Here is a 21,523-nt window from a genome sequence, read left to right on the forward strand (position 1 = left end):
CCACTCCTGAAGAAATCGTCTTTGGACCTGGAAGATCTTTACAACTTCAAGCTGGTGGCAAATGTTTCTTTCCTGGGCAAGGTTCATGGGCAGGTGCTAGCCAACCATCTCCAAGCACTCTTGGATGAGGCTGGGTATCCGGATCCATTGCAGCTGGGGTTCGGGCTTGATTTTGGTACAGAAACAGCCTTGGTCGCCCTGTATGATGACCAGTTTCAGGAGAGAAAAAGGAGTGTGACCCTGTTGATACTTCTGGGGCTCTCAGCAGCTTTTGATACCATTGGCCATGGTATTCTTCTGGGGTGAATGTCTGAACTTGGGAGGTGGGGGTACTGCATTGTGGTGGTTCTGCTCCTAGTTGGCTGGCTGGCTGGCTGGCTGGCTCCAGAAGGTGGTGTTTGGGGAATATTGCTCAGCCCTGTGGGTTCTTCAGCATGGGCTTCCTCAGGGGCTATCCCCCCACTCATGCTGTTCAACATAAATTAAATAGCATGAAACTGCTGAATGGGGGGGGGGGTCATCCGGAGTTTCGGAGTGCGTTGCTATCAGCATGCTGATGACATGGAGCTCAACTTCTCCTTTTCATCAGGTGAGGCTGTAGATGTGTGAAATCAGTGCCTGGCTGTGACCTGGTATCAGTAATCTATGTGCGGGTAACCTCCAAGTTAAGATTACTGCAATGCATCCTACATGGGGCTGCTCTTAAAGACTGTTCACATGCTGCAGCTTGTGGAAAATGTGGCTTCCAGATTAATAACTGGGACAGAAGGCCCGAGCATATAACACCAGTTCTGGCCCTCTTGCATTGGCTGCCTGTATTCACGGTGCTGGTTTTAAAAGCTTTACACAGCTCAGGACTGCAATTCCTAATAGAGTGCCTCTCCTGACCTGAGCCTACCCAGACACTACAATCAACATCTGAGTCTTCCTATGAGTGCCACCTCCAAGTGAGGCTTGGAAGATGGCAACAAGGGAGAGGGCCTTTTCAATGGTGGCCCCTGGATTATGGAATAATCTCATGGAGGTCTATCCAGCGCCTACACTGTCATCTTTTGTGAATGGTTGTGAACTGTTCAGAGAACTTCAGCTATTGGGCAGTATAGAAATGAAATAATTAATAATAATGATACACTTCACTTAAAACAATAACCTGTTTGTCATTAGATGTACAGCTAAAATAGAAGTCCATAGAGTTTATCTGGGCCTGTGAAATAGCCTTATAAAACATACATTTTCGCATGGCTATATTTCAGTATGTCTCTGTAGTTGTAAGCAGAGAGGGCCCACAATTAAGCAATATGCTGGTTGTTACTTCAAGTTGTATCTGGAACTCAGGTCTCAAGAACATCAACTTCATTTTCTTTTTGTCCAGCCATACGAAGTAATATGCTTGGACGCTGTATAAAAGAAGCACAGTACTGTGTTTTCAGTCATAAGGGAAAAAGCTTGACCAATCAGCATTTCAAACTTTTAAGGGCTCTTGAGTACTTTTCTGCAACAGCTTGAAGATAATCATGAATACAACGTTCTTATGTCAATGCTTTGTGGTGGCTGAAAATTGGCAAAGTTAAAGCAGGTAATAGTTTCTGCAGTGTACTTATATATACACCAATTATGCACATATCAAATTTGATCCCACTAACTTGAAACAACATAGTTTTCAATGTATAACCCCTGTTTGTCCGTACTAATTGACCCAAGCTTTGCTCTTGGGTAAGTAGATAGGTTAGACTTTTTAAAAGCAACTTCAGTGCATTTAGAAAAGTTTCTCCTTGGTGTTATTTTAATTAACCCTAAGTGGGTTTTAAGCTAATGCATAAGGATCAGAAGTGGTTCGTTGAGTTATTTTTGGCTTGTTGAATGTTCACCATTTATAGCTATATTAACAAAATTTCTTAAATTTTAAGAACGGAAGGGACAAACTATATGTGGTAGCAGTACAATCCAAGTTAGATTGTGTGAAATTCCTATCGTGCATGTGTGGATAGATTTAAAGTGCTGTGGGTCAGAGGTGTGGGAGGGAGGGGTGGGTAAGTGGGAGGGATGCTTAACCTGCTTCTCTCTTCTTGGAGCCTCACTGCAAGAAAAACACTGAGGGCAGGTGGCTGGGTAGGGGACTATGAATACAGGAAGGTTGTAGCACTGATTTCCACGTGCCTTTAATATACTGCACCCCCACCGCACACCCTATATCAGCAGTTTGACTATGACTGAATTCTGGCACACAGGCCTGTCTAGTTTGGCCATAAGCAAGGCTATTAGGGAATTAACTTTCCTATGCAGGGTGGATAAGTTATTTACTTAGGTCAAATTTGGCAACTGGATGTCTGTAGTAGTGTTTGTTTATATGTATGGTCTTCAGAGGGATCTGCCCATCATGTGATTGTCCGTTCTGGTCCTGATGATAACTTAGAAGATTCTTGCAGAGCAAACATATGTTAAGTGGTTTTATGAACTTTTCTTGGCCAATAGTAATGAGTGATTTTCCACAAGTCCTGGGAAAACTTGAGTGGCTGCAAAAATAAACAAGTCTCTGCTTCTGGAAATTAACTTATAGGGCTGGAAGGACAAAACTGGAGATCTTTCTACCAATGTGGTCAAATCTTGAAATAAAGGGTAGAAAAAATATTGCAAATGTTAAAGCCCCAGCCAGCTTGCAGATGCAGTTATTTCAGATGTCTAGATCCCCAGCTATGCTAGAACCTGAGAGTTTTCCAGCCTTACATATACCAACTCTCCCCTAAACCCCTTGAAATTGGTTTTAGTTTATATGTTCTGCCCAGTTGAGAAGACCTTCATGATCAAAACATCTGGAAATAAAATATTTTCTGCCATGGTGGTAATTCTATGCCTCCCTTTTCATTGTCTGCTCTAAGAATACTGCTATTAGTAAATGCATGAAGTGTATTTGATAAACATATCTTCCAGGACTAGACAGATATCTCAGTCAAAGGAACAAACATAGATATGAAAAGCAGTCAGCTGTCCGATTTGTTACCTTGTCTGGAGATAATGCATTATGTTAAGTGACATTTAAAAAGTGTTTAGGAAAAGGTTGCTTTGTAGGTTAGCTAGTCATCATCCATTGGCTTATATGATGTACTTGTGACTTGCCTTAGTGGCTTTCTAGACGCTCCAGCTAGTACAGACTGCGGCAGCCTATCTTCTGATATGGCTGAGATAGTGGAAGCATATCACTCTAATACTCTAGCATTTACCCTAGGTCATGCACTTTGAAGGTAGTGATTTTGTAACATGGAATAAAGTATTTTCTATGTTTTTTTCCTGTTAACAAAGCAAAAATAGCAAATGGATCCCTAAATGAGCAGGAAAGTGTCATTCTATTAACCTGTTTTTGCTGTCCATACCCCCTTTTGTATTTTTTCTAACTTCAGTATATTAGCCTTTTATGAATAGTGTACAGATGGAGCATTTTTGTCCAACTGTTTTAAAGTTCACCCAATATAGTTCACACCAAATTGTCTTAGGTTCTATTTTTCTGAAATCAAATAGGTTGAACGTATTTTCTTTCTACATTCAGCATGGAAACATAACTTTCAGCAGTGTGGTTTGCATATATAGCTCCCCACTCCTAAACACCTCTCATAGGAAATAATTCCTTCTAATTCCATTGGAACTTTGTTCATATGCTAAATCTATCTGGGGACTGGTGATAAATGAATGTCCATTCCTACAGTGTAGCTTGGGTTGAATTTTACATAAATCTAAGGCTGATATTAAATGCTTCTCAGATACTTTAATTGCTCTCTGACATGTAACCTATCCTAACTGGGACATGACACTTCAAGTTTTAAGAATTCCTGTTTTATGGGGTTTTAGGTCTAGGGTTGTTCAGAATAGTAGTTTTTGAATGTGTCATTTTGATACAAGTCTGATGCAGATTCCAGAAGCATTCGCCAAACCCAAGGGTGTTGTGGCTGTAGCACTTTGAAATTAAGAAATTTGCTGTGACATACGTTTTGGAGGCTAGAGCATTCTTTGTCTTCTGCATATATCCTGTGCTATTGTAAATTAATTGGCCTTAACAATGCTTTAGGGCACGTTGATTCTCATATAAGAAGTGTGACTGTTGGGTGCACTAAATGCTTCTGTTTGCTCTTGGCACTAAAACAGCAGACAAAATCAGCTGCTTTTTAGCATGGCTGTGGCAAGTTTATCAAATGGATGAGCCTTTGAAGATAATGCTAAATATAGTTGTGATCTTATGTATATTCCCAGTTCAAGGGCTGGGGGGCAGGTATCAAAATGTTTGCGAAACATTTCAAGTGCTCTGCTGTAGCTGAGAATAGCTACAATATTTTTGTCCATGGGCTAACTCTAATGTACAACTCACTTGAAATATAGGCACAACAATAAGGCAGTCATTCAGTTCTAAATCACATGCTTGATTTTAATAAACTCGTTCCTTGGTGTGCCCCACATTTAGGAAAAAATTGCTCATCCCTCTTTGGAAGTGCTGGAGGAATGATATTTTATGACACTAAGCTGAATGGTTTAGATCTATAACTGGAAAATATAAACAGATATTACTGACCATATCCTTTAAATTGCTGGTCAACAACTTGTATTACTGGAGGGTTGGTAAATAATATGTAAGATGGTGGGCCATAGCTCCTGTACCCACAGCAGTTTGTTAGGAGCTCTCCTGGTTGCATCTCTCCATAAAACCCTCTTATTGGTTGGCGACTGAGGGGCTAAATGTGGTCCAGGGGATGCTATTTGCTATTTGTTTTTTAAAATGCATACAGTTCATTTATAATAGTTTTACAATGAAATGAAATGGTTTATTAAAAAAAAGGAAGAGTAGCTTACTTTAATCTGTGAATAGACTCAAGAGTGATAGTAGGTTGCTATCTTTTTATTACTGCTTCTGCTTTTAACTTTGTTTATCACCTGCAGTATGCTAGGTACTGCAGAGAGCGTGAAAGAATATACTCCCTGCCCAGAATCATAGAATAGTATAGTAGGGTTGGAAGGGGCCTACAAGGCCATCGAATCCAACCCCCTGCTCAATGCAGGAATCCAAGTCAGAGCATCCCTGACAAATGGCTGTCCAGCCTCGTCTTGAAGGCCTCCAGTGTGGGAGAGCCCACCACCTCCCTAGGTCATGGGTTCCATTGTCGTATTGCTCTAACAGTCAGGAAGTTTTTCCTGATGTTCAGCCGGAATCTGGCTTCCTGTAACTTGAGTCCATTATTCCGTGTCCTGCGCTCTAGGATGATCGAGAAGAGATCCTGGCCTTCCTCTCTGTGACAACCTTTCACGTACTTGAAGAGCGCCATCACATCTCCCCTCAGTCTTCTCTTCTCAAGGCTTAACATGCCCAGTTCTTTCAGTATCTCTTCATAGGGCTTTGTTTCCAGTCCCCTGATCATCTTTGTTGCCAACTGTGCCATTTTCACAGCCAACGTTTTCCTTTGGCTTAATTTATTTGTCCAACTCTGTTCAAGGTAATGCTGGAATTCCTCCATGAGAAGGTTAATGTTGGATAATCTTAATGAAAGACAGCTTGCTCACCATTATCTGTGTACCCCTGCCACAGGATGTGGGTGTGCTTTAATCAACGGTGGGCAGAAAGTAGATCTCCAGATATTTTGGACTTCAACTCCTAGCATTCCTAATGATTGGCCATGCTGGCAGGAACATCTGGGAGTTAAAGTCTAAAACATCTGGAGATTACCTTCTGCCCACCCCTGCTCTAGGTCACATACAGTTCAGGGAGGATAACTGTAGGATCTAATGGATCTAGCTGGGAGTTTAGGATGCTACCTTGTATGGTTGGTCCATCTAGCTCAATATTGTCTACATTGATGGGCAGTGGCTCTCCAGGGTTTCAGACAGGAGTCTTTCCTAGCCCTTCCTGGAGATGCTCAAGATTGAACTTCGGACCTTCTGTAGGCAAAACATATGTTCTACCCATGAGTTATGGACCCAGGACCATGCATGAACTGTGAGCTTAGAATATGTACCAGAATTCTCTGAAACACACTGGGGTTCCATGGCAGATGTTTAGGAATTCTTCTAGCGGGCATGACCACAAAGAACGGGGTCTCTAGAGGGGGAGAGCATTTGAAAACTGTTGGCTTAATTCAAATGAAGGTAGTTACCCTGCAACTCCTTAGGCATAGTGGAAAATGGGATACAGTGGCCATCTATCCATTCATTAGGGCAGCGTACTCCAGTATATCCAAATATCAGATACTTTCAGGCCAAGTCTGTGGAAGCAGTAAAACTGCTCACCTACTTATGAGGCTGAACCCTGTGATACTGCATGCATGCCCCCCAAATCCTAATGTTGGTATGTAGGAGGATGCTGAGGAGTGTAATAGTCTAAACATGAGCTTCTGGGATAATCCACATGAATATTCTAGTAATTTAATGGCTCAAAGGCAGCTACCTAGTGGCATAGTGATGGTATGTAATTATCTTTGCATACTCTTGGATTTCTACTGAACACTCATGTAGCACCTTGGATTTCACTCTCACACACACACACACACATATATATATATACACACACACACACACACACACTTTTTTTTAATGTTTGACTTTCAGTATGCCTGCTTTGATGGTAATTCTGCACAGTGCAATTAAGAATATATTTGGGAGAGGCTGACTGAAGTTTCCGAGGATCCTCCAGGTGTCTCACTGTTATTAGTCATGATAGACAGGCAAAATAAAAACTAATTAGTGTCTTTCTGTCAGTGGTTCATTGAATCTAGGACACAGTTATTTTACAGGAAGTGAGCAGAGTCCCTTACCATATATAATACACATGAAATTCCTTTATTCATTTGTAGTGTTGAGTGAACACTCAGTTTTGTGTGTGTGTGTGTGTGTGTGTGTGTGTGAGAGAGAGAGAGAGAGAGAGAGAGACGGCCTTTATAAAAAGCAGTAATGAAAAACAGGTTTCTTGTCTTACTAAATTTTTCATTTAATTTTAAAATGAGCTGATATGAAATACATCACATTTTGCTATGAAAAGAAGCTGATTCTCATGGCAGTCTTAGATTTTTCTTTTCTTAAAATCCATGCATTTTAATATAAATGTTTTTGCTTTTACGTTCACAGTTTTGGCCAATGGAGATATTTGCTGCTAAATAGTTAAAGCTGCTGGCTGGGGAGTTACAGCCTTAATCACATTGGCTCAGAACTTTAAAAGGTCCACTAAAGAGAGTATGTAATTCATTGGCAGGGGGTGGTGGTATGGTGATCTACTTAGTGCTTTGTTTACTTCGTTCATTTCTTCTCCATTAGGAGAATGTTGTACAGGAAATGTAACCCATTTTATTTATTCCCTTGCTGACTGATGGGGGTAGAAGTATTTCAGTGTTTGGAACTGGATAACAATTTGTTCCATAATTTGGCAGAAGCCTGGAATCTGTTGGTAGAGCATTTCCATGGGAAAAATCATCCCTTTACCTTGAAGTGGTATGTGGGATATGCGGAATCAGTGTGGCAGAGTGAACTCCATAATACTACATTTGCAGAACAAAAGGTATTATCTGTGCTGCATCACAGCAGTGATCCTTTCAAAACAAACATGTTTTGCAAAAACTCCTATTTTAAGCTTAGAATTGGAGTATAAAACCGGCTATACGTAAAGGGTTGCATCCGTTACACTCAGTGGAGATTCTCTCTCTATGCACCTCCCAAAATGTTTTTCCTGAGGAAAGTCCAGGAATGGGACACTGGGGATGCAACAAGAGTGCGGAATTTCCAGAATTCAGAGGGGTTGCTGACATGTGCAGTAGTGCCTTCCTACTTGCATACCACCTTTGATGCAACCGCCCAGAGAGCTTTGGCTATTGGGCGGTATAGAAATGCCGAGATGTAAAATTTCTGGAAATTTTGAGGCCAGGAAAAAAAACTGTTTTTTTTCCTGGTGGTGGCAGGGGTGTGTGTCTTAGAAAAATGGGAAATTTTGGAAGGATTGAAACATAAACAATACTCCTTTTTTAGCACTCTTTACAGATCTAAAGTCTCTCTATTGCTTTAAGACAGCCTTCCCCAACCTAGTGCCCGCCAGATATTTTGGACTTCAGCTCCCATTAGCCTCAGGCAGCATAGCCAATGGTCAGGAATGCTGGGCACTATAGTCCAAGACATCTGGAGGGCACCAAGTTGGGGGGGGCAGCTGCTTTAGGAACATACAGCAGGCTTTTGGTTCCTAAAGGTACTTTCAGTATGACTTAGTTTGCTCATACAATTAATCATATTTTAAAACTTTTAAAAGTAAACTCAGTTAGTAAATGTGTAATTATTGTCTGAATGGATTACAACTACATTAAAGTCCTCGGGGGATGGGGGTGGGAAATGGGAAGTTTTTTCCTCAAATTTTTCCATTTTCCCCCCAGTTCTTCACATTTCTATAGAAATAAAATAAATAAAATAAAAAATCCAATTAAATTACTTTCTTTGGTTTAGGTAAAACACAGTTAATGTATCCAATCATGGCAGACCTTGAGGAAGTTACTGTTAAAGGATACTCAGTTACAAAATCTTCCAATAACAGTCCCTTTTTTTAAGAGACCGTTGCGTGATTAAAAAAAAAAGCTTAGTGTCACTAAAAAAGGTTTTCAGTCAGTTCAACTCCCATGCCTGAGATAATGTCCCCTCCCCCACTTCAAACAGCCTGTACTCTAAAGTAGGCACATTACATACACTCAAGTGTGAAAGAATTCTTGCAGCTGAACTTGTGAAGATCAGCTGACTGGCTTGTACACGGAGGAGATAGTAGGCTGCCTTGCAGTATTACTGATACCCCTTCTTCATGAAGCTCAGATTGCTTTAGAGCGTTGCATCTTTTATGGAAAAAAATAATTGCAGTGAATTCTCAAGTATCTAAAACCAAATGTAGTGCAGAGGTGGAGGGATGCCTGAGTGAACCCATAGAATTTGGTGTAATCCCCCCCCCCCTTTCTTGTGTCATTACAGTGCCAGGAGATTTGGGTAACCAGCTAGAAGCAAAGTTGGACAAACCTTCTGTAGTGCACTACCTCTGCTCCAAGAAGACGGACAGTTACTTCACATTATGGCTGAATTTAGAACTGCTGCTTCCTGTTATCATTGACTGCTGGATAGATAATATCAGGTGGGGCTTCAGCATTGTTAAAATGACTCACCTGAATGAAAATGTGGCTTTAACTATTTTGAGTCGTCTTTGGGTAGCAAGAAGCATTGGCACCAGGAATGCTATGAGATCTAGGAGAGCTCAAGCAGAGAGGTCATAACTGCTAAGGATATTTTTGACAGCCACTGTACTTCAGTGCCTCTGAGGGGATCTGTGTTCAAATCCTGGATCAGCGATTGATGTGAACCTGCTTCACAGAAGATGGTTTGTACATGGAAGAGTCCCATGGGTGAAAATATGAATTCTGCTTGTCACTTGTGGGGAATGTGTATGCATGGCAGAAAGTTTCAGTTGCTAGCAGGTTCATGCTGCATTTAAATGTGGCAAAATACGCATTTGTCATCATGCATGAATAGCTTAACAATACTTCCTACATGGAAGTTACTTCAATATGACATTTGGTCTTGTATGAAGCATACCACACTTAATAGCTACTATTTGATCTGTAAAATAGGAATAATAGTGATCTACTTCCCAGAGAACAAACAAAGTAGAGGTTGTGCAATGCTTGTAATGTGCAAATAAGTGCCAGAATTGAGTCAGAGATGGAACTGACCAGAGGATGATTTAAGTCAATCCTCAGCCCTAGGGCAGCAGTTTCACAGAGTGATCCTTACCACTTTCTCACACAGTTTGTATATTAACATTTGTTAGTACAAGCTTTGGTTTCATATGACTTCTGAATTGAGCCAGTGTAAGAAAATGTACTGGTTTGAAACTGGTATGAGTCTGTCCACGAAATACTACCTGATTAAGGGGGGAAAAAAGCTCCAAGTTGGAATTTAAATTGCTGCTGAAGAACATGAATAAACTGTTTGACAACAGTCAAGTATATTTGAGTTCTGCTTGTTATTCAACTTGCATTTTGCCTGGTTAACACTTAATTGATGTCTTCCTTGCATGCCAGAATGTGAGCTATGAGTTAATGATAAATTAAGTTGTCATGTGGACATAGATGCCTTCAAAAGAGCAAATATTACCCATGATATATCAGAGGTGCAAGTGTAATTGCTCTTTTGTTACTGAAAAGCAGATGCAACTCAATGGAGTGCATGTTGACAATGCATCGGTTAATGTTTCTCCACTTATCTGCCAAAATAGTCAGTGCAGAATCATTAATTCAGCTGTTCAAGACAAAAGTAAATGTTTGGCACTGATATTGTGAAATTTAACCAAAACTATTAGAGGTATGAGCATTTTAGGGCAAAGCTCACCACTGTTTGTACTGATCTATATTACATGGAATGGAAGGAGAGAGAACTCTAGTGGCTAGGAAAAACTGCCTGGAAGCTATAATAAGGCAAACCAGTTGCTTCCCAAGAAGCTTTTGCAATTATTAGATTTGGCCTTTTCAAATACTATTTTGTACCTAAGTGGATATTCCTCTTAGAGAGCAATCCTATGGCCACTAAACACTGTCTTAGATGGCCATAGGATTTTTTGGTTTCTGGGAACTGAGGTCATCCGACCTCGGTTCCCAGAAACTGTGCTCCCGTCCCCCTCCCTCTTGTAGCTGGTGCGGTTCTTTCCACACCACCACCATCTCCGTGCTTGTAAATGGAACGCAGAGAGGGTGAAAACAGGGCGTCCCTGGGGGAGGGGAGGAGACCGTGGAAGCTGTTTTTGACATCTTCCTGTCAGGTCTCCAGACCCCTTCCCTCCCTCTCCTTGAAGCCACAGCTAGATGCGTGAAAACGTGCATCCAGGCAGAAATGCAGGGGAGGTGAGGCACGGGGAAAAGGATCTCCTCCATCCTCCCTTTGCCCTGCATTGGATAGTCAGTAGCCTCCGATTTTGGAGGCTACCGACTATCTCGATAGGATTGCGCACTTAGGCTATATTAAGTTTACTGGGAGAACTTTGTTGAAATAGTCTATTTAAAATTTTTTCTCCATGTTTTAACCCTTTTTGCTAGCTTTATAGAAGACTCTACTTACAGATAAATTAGTAAAGAATGCTGATCTTTTCTCTCCACACCTGATGTCTTCCCTTTGGTAGTATGTTCTCATGCTGCAGATTGATGCTGCCCAGTCCTTGTTGGTTTAACCTGGGGGAGCTAGAAAATTAGTCTTCGAAGTCCATTTGTAGTACATATTTTGTGCACCTAGTAATTCAAATGTGTAAGTTCTCAATGTAGTAGGATATGACTGTGCTTACCATTGTCTTGATGCTGATCTTCCTCTTCAGGCTGGTATACAATCAGACTAGTAGAAGCACTGGGCCGCCAGATGGGGTCGATATCAGAGTTCCTGGATTTGGACGGACTTTTTCTTTGGAATTCCTTGATCCTAGTAAAAGAAGTGTTGGTATGTATTTTTTTTTTTTACCCATCCTGTCCTTATTACCAGCACTGGACAGTGGCAGCATCTTGAAGCAATCCCAAGTACATACGCACAAAGCATACAAAATAGCCCCTTTCGCTAAATATCCTTGAACACAAAACACCCGCTCCATAGTTCTTGTGTTGCTTTTTGGAAGATTCTTGCTTGGATTATGTCGGGCTTTATTTATGTATTTTTAACATTTATATACCACCTTATCTCTTAAAAAAAAAAAAAACAGTCATGGCAGAGCGCAACAATTTAAAGCAATAAAAACTTCAAGGCTTTAAGGAGAAATGAATTACAGTGTGGGGGAACAGCCCCTGAGACTTCTTTTCTATATATTTTTTTGCCTTTGATGGAAAGAGGCCATTCTTGTCCGGCTGTAAACAGGGGAAGAGCTGGTCTTTAACATATGTAAATCCAGCCTTAGAACTTGGGCATGAGCCTCCCACATTTCCCTTTGAAATGCAGTGTTAAGCTGTGTCAGTTGGGGAAACACAGTATTATGTTGTGGCAGCTGCCAAGGATCCTTTCTCTCTCACACACCTGGCCTTGAAAGTCCATGGAGTGGAAGATTTAAGGCCAGTTGGCACTACTCAGAAACCACACAGCCAGTGAGCACAAACGGCAAGCTGGCAGGCTTCTCTGTGAGAGCCCTTTTCGAGCAGCTGTAATCCTGTAGATCAGCCTTGCCCAACCTGGTGTCCTCCAGATGTTGTTGACTATAACTCCCAGCATCCTTGATGGCTAGGGCTAATGGGAGGAAGTCCAAAACATCTGGAGTACACCAGGTTGGGGAAGGCTGATGTAGATGGCTGCAGGTTCTTCTTGTGATCATGTATTCACATACATGATTATATAGAGTCATTCAGAAGTGTGCGCCAGCCTTGAGAAACCCCTGAGTGTAGAACTATGGTGGTGGTGCTAGGCACATGCAACTTAACTGTGTGTTGCTTTGCACCAGTATTCCTAAGCAGGGTGAAGCAGAGCTCTAACTAATCACCATTAAACTAAGTTCATAGTGTTGGACTAATGAAGCTTGTTAGTTTCCAAAGATTCAAGCAAAATGTAGCAAGTGACTCTTACTCGAGTGTTCTTTGCTATATAGTTCTCTGCTGGTATTTGTTGATTCATGGCATCTTCAAGGGATGGCATGCTTTACAAAGTCCTACTCTATAATGATGCCATTTCATGGAAACCCCTTGAGCCATTTCTTCTATCCCAGTAAAAGCAGTTAACCTGTGGTGTTTAGAAGGAAAGTTTCATATTCTGTCTCTTATTTTAGGTAGCATTCAGTTAGGATGCTATGAGGCCATGTTCTCGTTATCACCTCCATATGCTTTGGAACCTTTGTCTCTGCTACTGAAGCCATTACTGCATGTTGTGAGGCCTTGTTCATCATTATCTTGCTGGTTCCAGACAGCTGGTCACAGCTGCTGTGTTGCTCCATCTCTGAGGATTCAGGAAACCCTTTTCGCAATAACATTGTAGCTTGGTTCAGGCCTTTTCAAGCAGGCTGACACTAGGTGAATAGCAAATGTACAGTCAAGGCCAGAAATATTGGAACAAGGATAACTGTTTTGCAGTTGGCCTCTGTACACCACCACATTGAAGCTGAAAGGAAACACACCCAGATGGGAGCGAAGTCAGGACTTTCAGTTGAACTTCAAGGGGTTTGACAAAAGTGGGGCACTAACCATTCAGAAAGGACAGACAGTGGCATACACCCCCCCCCATCGTTGGTGGCTCATAAGTAATGGAATGAATGGCTGACAATCAGCTGCATGGCCAGGTGTGGCCTGTTTCCTGGGTACCCCATGACCAATCAAACAGATAAAAGGCCTGGAGGTGGTTCTGAGTGTTAATTTTGCATTTGGTAGCTGTTCACTGGAACTCCCAACATGAGGTCCAAAGAGGTGTCCATGCGAGTGAAGGAGGCCATCATGAGGCTGAGGAAACAAAATAAACCCATCAGAGAGATAGCAAAAACAGTGGGAGTGGCCAACACAACAGTTTGGAACATCCTGAAAAAGAAGGAATTAACTGGCAAGCTCAGCAAGAGCAAAAGGCCTGGAAGACCATGGAAGACAACTAAAGTGGATGACTGCAGAATTCTGCTCATGGTGAAGAGGAACCCTTTCACAACATCTAGCCAGGTCAAGAACGCTCTTGTGGAGGTAGGCATGTCATTGTCAACATCTACAGTCAAGAGACGGCTTTATGAATGTAAATACAGAGGCTTCACAACAAGGTGCAAACCACTGGTAACACTCAAGAACCGAAAGGCCAGATTAGCCTTGGCCAGCAAACACCTAAAAAAGCCTGCCCAGTTCTGGAATAAGATTCTTTGGACTGATGAAACCAAGATTAACTTGTACCAGAATGATGGGAAGAGAAAAGTATGGAGAAGGAAAGGAACAGCTCATGATCCAAAGCATACCACATCTGTCAAACATGTTGGAGGCAGTGTTATGGCATGGGCATGTATGGCTGCCAATGGAACCGGGTCACTGGTGTTTATTGATGATCTGACTGCTGACAAAAGCAGCAGGATGAATTCTGAAGTGTATAGGGCTATACTTTCTGCTCAGATTCAGCCGAATGCTGCCAAACTGATAGGATGCCACTTCATATTGCAGATGGATAATGACCCAAAACACACAGCAAAAGCTACCCAAGAGTTTCTCAAGGCAAAGAAGTGGGATATTCTTCAATGGCCAAGTCAGTCACCTGATCTCAATGCAATAGAGCATGCTTTTCTGAAGACAAGACTGAAGGCAGAAAGACCCACAAACAAGCAGCAGCTGAAGGCAGCTGCAGTGAAGGCCTGGCAAAGCATCTTGAGGGAGGAAGCTCAGCATTTGGTCATGTCCATGGGTTCCAGACTTCAGGCAGTCATTGACTGCAAAGGATTTTCATCCAGGTATTAAAGGGGATCCTTAGGTTTGAAATGATGTTGGTTTGTTCCATTACTTATGAACCACCAACGATGGGTGTGTGTGTGCAACTGGCCGTACTTTCTGAATGGTTGGTGCCCCACTTTTGTCAAACCCCTTGAATTACAGCTGAAAGTCCTGACTTCGCTCCCATCTGGGTGTGTTTCCTTTCAACTTCAATGTGGTGGCGTACGGAGGTGAACTGCCAAAACAGTTATCCTTGTTCCACTATTTCTGGCCCTGACTGTACATAGGGATGTCTTTTGCCAGGAAATCCAGCCATGTTGGGGCTTGCTGGACTTCTGTGGTGTGCCTGACTTGGCTTGCTTTTGTGAGCTGAGCTGTGTGGTTTCCCCAAAGCTGTGTGGTTTCCTCCACATGTGTGCACATATTACAGCTGCAAATTGCACAAATTTGCATAATTTGCACAAAATTCTGGCTGTAAATCATGCAAATTTGCACAATTTGGGCAGATTATAGCTTGATTTGCACAATTTACAGCCAGAATGTGCATTTTTTTTTGCAAAAAACGTTGTGAAAGTTCCACCAGCTGGCCCAGTTCGTTGCACACCAAGTCGGGCCAGCTGGTGGAGGACAGAACTGAGTCCAGGGGGCCAAGCTGAGGAAAGCTTGTTGAGCTCCACCCCTCAACCAGATTCCTCCAACATCCCTAAATGTACATCGCTTGTTACTATTTGCGGCTTATTCATTCATTGCAATTGGGGAGGGAGGGTGCAGCTGTGTAACAAATTGAGTTTTTTTTGTGATGTGATGCTTTGAGTTCTTCCTGAACTAGACCAATATAGGAGAACCAATATGAGTGCTAATTGCTTTGCTTTCTTCAAACTTTTACATTACCTTGGCTACATTTCTACAAGGAAGTCCCCATGGGTTCATATATTATAGGTCTCTGTGGCTGAATGAATGCAAAAGAATGGGTGGTTTGGAGGGCTAATCAGCTTAGAAAAACTCTCAGAACTAAACTATTTGAAAGGTGTCTCTGAGAGATGTGGAAGAACAAGACAGAGGTAACAGTTTGGGGTTTGAGATAGAAAATAAGGAATAGTTTAAATTTGCAGAGGATAAGCAACTGAAAAGAATGTAAAATTGACAGCACAACAAGAGCAGAATGTGTTTTTGGAATTAGGCTTGAAAAAGGAGCAAAACCCCTGTGATTTCAAATGGCAATAGCCTGTGTTTTGAATTTCCAGATTGTTTTGCGTTTGAAAATTGGGCATTATTGCTGACACAGACCTAACAAAAGTCACGTTAAGCCAGGAGTCTTGGTTTAATAAACCAAGCAGTTGGCTTAATAAACCACAATGTGAACAAGCAGTGTGCTTGTGTATACAGTCCATTGGCTCCTGCTTTGCTGTGCAGGTAAAACAGTCCGAGAAGGCATAGCTTCGCATTACTTCTGAACTTGGAATTATGATTATGTGAAGCCAAATAAGCCAGGGTTTATAAGCCAGCTTTAAATCAGGACTTGAAGTTGGCATATGAATCCTGGCTTGTTTGGGCACACTTAACCATAATCCCAAGTTTGGACATAACACAAAGCTGATTTGCTCATTTGCTCCCAGAAAGGGAGGATCGAACAGGCTACAAGCATGCTGCTTGTTCACATTGTGGTTTATGAAGTCAAGATTCCTGGCTTGAAGTGATGTCTAAACATGGGCAGTATCACAACATGCACAAGGGGGCAAGACCTTACCTTTTTTGAGCTCAGTGGACATGATGTTCAAGAGCTGTTATTCCAGTAATAGGCTGTAGAAAATTGGACCATATGTCTTCCCTGCTTTTAAGATTAATCTGCCCTGGGAGGAAAACGATGTAATGATTTCCTTGCTATTATTAGAAAGTTTAAAGAGATCTGCAATTTACTTCCTTGTTATTTGTATTCCAGGTGGATACTTGAAAGTTTTTGTTTCTGTTCAATAACTGCAGACCAAACTGTTTCTGGACTGTAACACTTTAGACTGCAGATAGCAGGAACCACATAGTTGAATGTTTCCGCATTGTGGGGAGGGAATCTTTCACAGCCAAAATTAACATATTAGGGAAAAGGCTAGGTTAGAATGCCTTCTTGACATCTGAATTAAGGAAGACTTATCTGAAAGTGTATCTGTTTCTCCCCTGCCCCCCCCATAGATGCAGTAGTATTATTACATTTCCAGTTGCCTTTGTTGCTTAAAATAACCAGTCTACAAATACTCTGCTTTTTCTCTTCTATTAAAGCATTATCTTGAGCCAGTTAAAAGTGCTGAAGTGGATTATAAAATGCGTACTGCTTAAACTTGGTAGGATATAAAGCTGTTTTTGCTATAGTCTACTTTTAAATAGTAGATCCTGAGTTGAAATGGTTACAAAGTAGCATTTTTACAGGATAATTCACATGTTCCTTCTGGTTACCTCTGACTTTGAGCTAATGGGAGCAGTTATCTCTCATGGGCGGTGCAATACTGTAGAAAGGAATTTGTGCAATGCCTCCATTCAGCTCCTGTGAGTATGGAGCTCTGCCAGCCCCTTACTTTTTGATTCATGGACATCAAACTGCTGTACTGAGAGTTTTCACTGATGTCACATTGCTTATGCAAGTATATTAATATGAACAAACTGATTTAATGACTGGCACAACTGAGCAGGGTTGCATATTCAAAATGTCAGCTGCATGTGCTGCAGCCTCGGTTAGGCTGTTGTGATGTACGAACAAACCCAATGTTATAACCATCCCATGCTTGAGTGCCAGTGTATGCGAGCTGGGTTAGAAGGATCCTGAGTTTTAAAGTTTACTTTGGACAAAAGGCAGTGTTAACTGGCCTTGCAGTATCTTTGATATTCAATTTATTTTATCCACAGGTACCTATTTCTACACTCTGGTGCAGACTCTGGTAGACTTGGGCTATCAACGGGATGAAGATATTAGAGGCGCTCCCTATGATTGGCGGAAGGCCCCAAGTAAATAAGACTTCATTATAGGGGTGCACGAAACCCACTTACCTGGTCTCGCAGCTTTTCGCGGTGGGGGGGAGGCGCTTCGCTGCTCTCCCCTCAAAGTTTAGGCCGGGGGAGGGGAGGCTTCCCGCCTCGCCCGGCCGAAATTCAGGCCGGGGGAGAGGCTTCCCGCCTCGCCCGGCTGAAATTTAGGCCGGGGAGGAGGCGCCTTGCCTCGCCCGGCCGTGAAATTAAAAGTAAAAAAAAAACAAAAACGCCCCTGTGATAGGCTATGTGATGATTAACGTAGCCTATCACGGCTAGATCTGCAAAGTCAGCCGTGATAGGCTATGTAAATCGTCACGTAGCCTATCACGGGTGACTTAAAAAAAAACACACCGCGTACGCAAATGGCGGCCCCCATAGGGAGCCGCCATTTGCATTCCTTATTTGGTCGCTGTAGTTTACGTAAATCTTTACGTAGACTACGGCGAAAATAAGGACAACGCAAATAGCGTTGCCCTTATTTTCGCTGTAGTCGACGTAATCTTTACGTAGACTACAGCGACCAAATAAGGAACGGGAATGGCGGCTCCCTATGGGGGCTGCCATTATCCGTACGTGCTATTTTTTTTTTAAAGTCACCCGTGATAGGCTACGTGACGATTGACGTAGCCTATCACGGCTGACTTTGCAAATCTAGCCGTGATAGGCTACGTTAATCGTCACGTAGCCTATCACGGGGGCGTTTTTTTTTTTTAGTTTTATTGGAATGGCAGCGGCGGCAGCCGGTCGAAAGATCGGCTGCCGCCCCCGCCCCTGCCCCTGACGAAGACCCGACGAACCGCCGTCCGGACCCGCCGCCGGGAGGGACATTCGGCAAAGGTAAGTCCCGTCCCGGGGGCGGGGGGGTGCGGAGAATTTCTCCCCGAAACTTGTTCGGGGGGCCGAACACGTTGGCGCTTGTTCGGGGGGCCAAGTTTCGGGGAGAAATTCTCCGCCAACCCTACTTCATTATGGGGATTAAGGTTATGTAGCAGGATGAATTGAAGATCTAGTTTAAAAAGATTGACACACACTGCAGCTCATACAAATATACATTTGATGGGGAAAGTAGTTGGTATAAATAAGGCTGTACCAAAACATGCAAGTTTAATCTTTGAAATCTAGTCTACACAAAAGGTCAAGATGATAAATACTTCAAATAACTAGAATAGCTGGACCTCTACCTCACTCGCAGCACATCCTACTTCAGAATGCGTTAGCCACAATGTTAGAGAACACTCCTCACGTGTGCTGAAAGAACTACACTGTTCAGTTCTAGTCCCAGTTCAAAGTGATGACCTTTAAAGAATCCAGGATACCCGAAGGAGCACCTCATCCTGTATGATCCCTCTCCTGCCTAATGCTCAAAGATCTTAAAGAGCATGATTGCTGGTTGAGGTTGGACTTGAGGGCTGTGAGGCTGACATAGGTACATAGAATTTAAGAAGCTGCCTTACACCTGTTCAGACTGTCTGTTTAGTCCAGTATTGTCTACGGGCAGTGGCTTTTCAAGCTCTCAGGCAGGTCCCCCCCTCCCCCCCTCCCCCCCCCGGCCATCACATGCTACCTGATTATCTCCAGGGATTCAACTTGAACCTCTGCATATAAAGCATGTGCTCTTCCCACTGAATTATAGTCCTGTCCCAAAGAGCAGAGCTATTGTGGTACCCTTCCTTCTCCACATAGGAAACCCCATCTAATTAGTTCACTAGAACATCAAACAAAAGGTAACAGCCTTGTTGTTGAGAAGGGCTCTTGCACTGCCATATTGCTAGCACTATTTTTGTTGGTTAAGTTCTTGTGACTGGAAGGCTGTGCTGCTTATTTTTGAGGTTTTAAGTGCTGTTTTGCTGTTATATTTTATTTGACCACACTTTTAATGGTTGTAAACCACCATGACAGCCCACTTATGGGCTAAGAAGGAGAGGCAGATCTTTAAAAATAACTTCCCCTATCTGAATGGAACGTATTCATGCTTTTACAGCCCTTTCCTTTTCTCAATGAAGTGCTGATTCCTTTACTCATTTTTTGAGAAAAGATGATGGAGAGTTAACTTCCCAACCCAATCTGGTCTCAGTCCCCAGAAAATAGTTTGAACTTTAGATTCTGTGCACTTCACAGAAGCCTGCCAATGTGTCAGCTTTCGAGCTCTATTGTCTGTTAAGGCTACTAGTTTGAAAACAAGTTGGGAACATGAAATCTCGTAAACACTTTTGCTGCCTTTAACTGTTTAGCCCCTGATGCAACTGAATGTCACCTGATAGTTAAACAGTTACAGGGTTGCTTATAAACAGGTTTTGGTGACCTTTACTCATCATAGACGTAAGATGTTACAACAAGCCAAAGTGCTCTGGCTGAATCCTAGAGGATAGATGTTGATAAAAGGGTGTCATTAAAATTATCCAGAGTCAACTCAGAAGCAGTGCTTTTCAATGCAGTCACTTCCCATGTTTAGCTGCCAGTCATCTAGTATACAGAAGTCAAGTGATGAACACTCCTGTGTGAACCAACACATTCTCTTTGCATCCCTTCTGCATCAGATTACATAATCAAGATACTCTTTTAAATTAAAGAGCAGCAGTTTCCTAGCTGTAGAATGAGTGTGCACGTGTATGTGTATTTTTATATGTAAAAATAGGTAGATAAAGAGCTTTTGCTTTGAACCATACAGCGTCAATCTAAAAGGCTTTGGACACAATCCTATGGCCACTAGACAGTGGCTAGATGGCCATAGGATTGGTTGGTTCCTGGAGAACCGCCTCCCCGCCCCCGCTGCCTCATAGGCGGCATGGATCGTCCCCAGGCTCTGTGCTCATAAGAGCAGTGGGGAGCAGGGCAAAAGGGGGTGTTGGCTGTCTAGCTACAAATGCAGGGCAGCTGGAGCACGGAGGAGAGGATCCCCTCCGTGCTCCTCCCGCCGTACATTGGATAGGCGGCCGCCTCCAAGTTCAGAGGTGGCCGCCTATCCCGATTAGGATTGCTCCCTCTGGAGACTGAGTGTGATGGGGAAACCCTGCCAAACCTTTGCAGATGTGTGGGTACAACTTTTAGTTCTTTTAAATTTTTAAAATAAAAATACATGATGCAAGAATAAGGAAAGAAATGGAACATAATGATAAATATATAAATTAACATTTTATGACCAAATACACCCGACAAGCAAGAAGAGAGAGATCTTTAAATACAAAGCTAAACAGGAAAAACACACACTTCGAAACATGTAATCTACAACTTATAGAAATATACGTAATATAGATAAGAATGGACAATGTTCCTTAGAATTTACAGTCAATTCAAACATTTGGATTTTACCAGCATGTTTAGATGTGTTATTCCAATAAGGAATCAAAAGTTCCCAATCTTTAACAAAAACATAAGATCAAATTTCAAATTTCAGTTCTGATCAGAAGATAGACTGCTTGGAGGGAAGCTAGTTCTGCCAGTCCATTAATAAATGCCAGTGGAGTAGCCTTTGCATGTAGAATTGGAGTCGGTTGAATAGTGAATAGCAGTTCATCCAGATGCCTTGACTTAGTAGTAACTTTTTTGATAGGTCCCCATGCTGTGTAACATAAAATACTTTGTCAAACCAGGGATAACTTCGTTTTAAATATAGACAGAAAGGTGTATACTCTGTGCTTAAAAATTTGAAAATGTTCCAGAAAAGTAAAGCTAATTTCTGAACCAAGAAAAGATGAATATGCACCCTGTTTTAACTGGTTATTAGGCAAATTTGCATGTATGTATATGTTAGTGATGGGGATAAGCAAGAAACTATGTGGAGCATGGAAGTCTTCCCTAAACTGCAAATCTTAGTCCCTGATCTGAGTCTTCACCAGAAGTTGCCCACTGGCTTATAAGTATATCTTCAAAGACTTCATAAGTATAACTGAGTACATATCAGAGTGAAAAATTAAGTGTGGTTTATGTACTTATTAAGTGAAAATGCAAATAGGATGGCCTCTGCTAACTTGCATGGTTTTAGCATTTAATTTTGCATAATTCCCTGGGGATATAGGACAACCGGGAGGGCAGACAGGGAAGCGTCTTTGGAAAAGACTTGTACCCTTTTTCCTCTGGGATATCTCCACATTCAGAGGAAGAAACTAGCCATACAAACTGCAGTT

At 42.2% G+C, this 21,523-nt stretch overlaps 1 protein-coding gene across 1 annotated transcript in view; it reads left to right on the forward strand.

The window, feature by feature from the left end:
* The window catches only part of PLA2G15 (phospholipase A2 group XV), a 50,231-nt gene that overhangs the window by 16,389 nt on the left and 12,319 nt on the right, over positions 1-21,523 (forward strand). Inside the window, exons 3-5 of the mRNA XM_084812894.1 lie at positions 8,962-9,118; positions 11,345-11,463; positions 17,277-17,375. Of these exons, the coding sequence (XP_084669020.1) occupies positions 8,962-9,118; positions 11,345-11,463; positions 17,277-17,375 (375 nt within the window). The remainder of the gene's footprint in view (positions 1-8,961; positions 9,119-11,344; positions 11,464-17,276; positions 17,376-21,523) is intronic.

This window comes from Heloderma suspectum, chromosome 8 (assembly GCF_057233095.1).
Source record: "Heloderma suspectum isolate Gila_16-S chromosome 8, 16-S_ref, whole genome shotgun sequence".
In the NCBI taxonomy this organism is placed as follows: Eukaryota; Metazoa; Chordata; class Lepidosauria; order Squamata; family Helodermatidae; genus Heloderma; species Heloderma suspectum.